We start from the raw sequence: 2,465 nt of genomic DNA on the forward strand, positions 1-2,465 counted from the left end.
ACTGGGAAGTGACTGGAGAATTCTGGGACATGAGCAGTCGGACCTCAGAGTAGGCATTGGGTCCTGGGGAGGAGGGTGGGAGGTAGCCCCTTTGTTCCCACCCCTATCTTATCATTTTCCTGTATTTAAAAATATATTTTTTATTGATTTTAAAGGAGAAGGGAGAGAGAGAGAAACATCAGTGATGAGAGAGAACCATTGATTGGCTCCCTCCTACATCCCCCACACTGGGGATTAAGCCCACAACCTGGGCATGTGCCCTTGACTGGAATTGAACCCGGGACCCTTCAGTCCACAAGTCAACACTTTATACACTGAGCCCAACTGGGTAGGGCCCCTCAGACCATATTGTGTTGATTTTTCCATTGGTCTCTACGTAAAAGTTTAGCTTTTACTTGGCTTTGCTGTAATGGGACTCAAGGATCAATGGTTTCTATAAACTCAATAATAAAAGAACTAGAGGAAAGTGATATAATTATCGTTGTCATAGACTTGGAGATTAAATGCTTATTTTGCATAAAAACATTTATATAGAAAAATCACAGGTTTCAGAATTAGTGTTTCTTGGATCAGATTGCTTTAGTAAAGAAATATGTTTTTTCTCTTTGCTTAGGAATCTTGGGTTTGGTAGCTTGTCTTTTGAATGTGGTCTAGATTATGGGAAATATCAAAAGAGATTTGCAAGACCTGCTATTTAAGAAAGGAAAGCTTATGTATGACTTTTTGTGTTTGTTTGTCAGAATTTCTCATAGAATCATAAAATTTTAGCACTGTAGAGTACCGAGTGATTTTCCTGTGGTCATAAAACTAGTTAATGACAAAGACAGGACACTAAAACCCATATTCCTGAGCTAAAATTTGTGAGGACATAAAATGTGCATTTTTGTGACTTTAAAAATTGTTTTATAAAACTTTTCACTGAATTTTTTTTTAAATCCTCACCAGACGATATCTTTTTATTGATTTTAGAGAGAGAGGGAAGGGACAGAAAGTGAAACATCGAGATACATCAGTCATTCTCTGTCTCTCCCATTTTTGGGGGGAGGCAACCTAATTTTTGGAGGGCTTGCTTTGGCAAGGCTAAAAAAAAACGTGGCGGGGAGATACATCAGTCAGTTGCCTCCGTATGTGCCCCGGCCAGAAATCTAACCCACGACCTTTGGGTGTATGGGGCGATGCTCCAACCAACTGAGCCACCTGTCCTGGGCTCTTTGTACTTTGCAATTTTTAATTTTATTTTGCAGTGATCTTGAGCTCACTTTTGTTTTCTCCAGGATACAAGGCAGACCCATGTGCTCATGTTTCTGATGTATAGAAATATTAGAGGCAAAAAATATATAGTTAATATTTTGTTTTAGATAAATATAAGGCATATTATAATTTATCTAAAATTGTATTTTTATATTCTTCCCCTAATAACAAAATTTTTGTTTGTTTTTGTGTTAATCCTCACTCAAGGATATTTTCCATTATTTTTAAAGAGAGTAGAAGAGAGAGGGAAAGATAGAGAGAAACATTGATGTAAGAGAAACACATCAATTGGTTGCCTCTTGCACGAGTCCCAACCAGGGCCCAGACCAGGGAGCAGCCTGCAACCAAGGTACGTGCCCTTGATCAGAATTGAACCCAGGACCCTTTGGTCCACAGGCCAAGCTCTATCCACTGAGCCAAACTGGCTAGGGCACAACAGAATTTTTTTATTAAATATTTTTTGAACTAGGCATTATCTACAGGTGAAAGATTTTCAACCTGTGTTGAGATGCTTTCCTTTTTCTCTTTGGGTTTTTGGAAACTATTTCCCAAAAGTAGATAAAAATTGTGCTCACCAATATCCCTGTAAAGTAGGGAAATAATAGAAACTCCTAAGCATCGTTTTAATTTTTTTTAATATATTTTATTGATTTTTTACAGAGAGGAAGGGAGAGAGAGATAGAGAGTTAGAAACATCGATGAGAGAGAAACATCGATCAGCTGTCTCCTGCACATCTCCTACTGGGGATGTGCCCGCAACCCAGGTACATGCCCTTGACCGGAATCGAACCTGGGACCTTTCAGTCCGCAGGCCGACGCTCTATCACTGAGCCAAACCGGTTTTGGCTCGTTTTAATTTTATATATAAATATAAAGGAGGTTTTCTTCAGTGTTTTTAAGACAAATACCAGAGATCTATATTCACTTAGATTTTGATCTAATAACTTAAATGTCTTATTCCTTCCTCTTGTAGTGAAGACTCAGAAGAAAAAGATGTGAAGACCAAGAAGGATGATTCTCACTCAGCAGGTAATAAATAGTATTTCTTTTTATGTACTTATTTAGTGGACATTTTAGTAAGTGGTTTTATAGTAATGCCTGGCATTGTTGTAAATATTGGCATTACAAAGATGCTTCCGTCTCTGAAGAGCTCATAGTGATTTTTCAATCCGGGTGGCTTATTAGAGTCACCTGTGAAGGTGGGGTTTTTTTTG

The 2,465-nt window shown here is 38.2% G+C and overlaps 1 protein-coding gene across 1 annotated transcript in view; it reads left to right on the plus strand.

Moving 5' to 3' along the window:
- NUCKS1 (nuclear casein kinase and cyclin-dependent kinase substrate 1) overlaps nt 1-2,465 on the plus strand; it is a 14,227-nt gene that overhangs the window by 7,692 nt on the left and 4,070 nt on the right. The window contains exon 4 of the mRNA XM_015569254.1: nt 2,225-2,280. Within this exon, the coding sequence (XP_015424740.1) occupies nt 2,225-2,280 (56 nt within the window). The remainder of the gene's footprint in view (nt 1-2,224; nt 2,281-2,465) is intronic.

The sequence above is a fragment of the Myotis davidii genome, unplaced genomic scaffold, assembly GCF_000327345.1.
Source record: "Myotis davidii unplaced genomic scaffold, ASM32734v1 scaffold710, whole genome shotgun sequence".
In the NCBI taxonomy this organism is placed as follows: Eukaryota; Metazoa; Chordata; class Mammalia; order Chiroptera; family Vespertilionidae; genus Myotis; species Myotis davidii.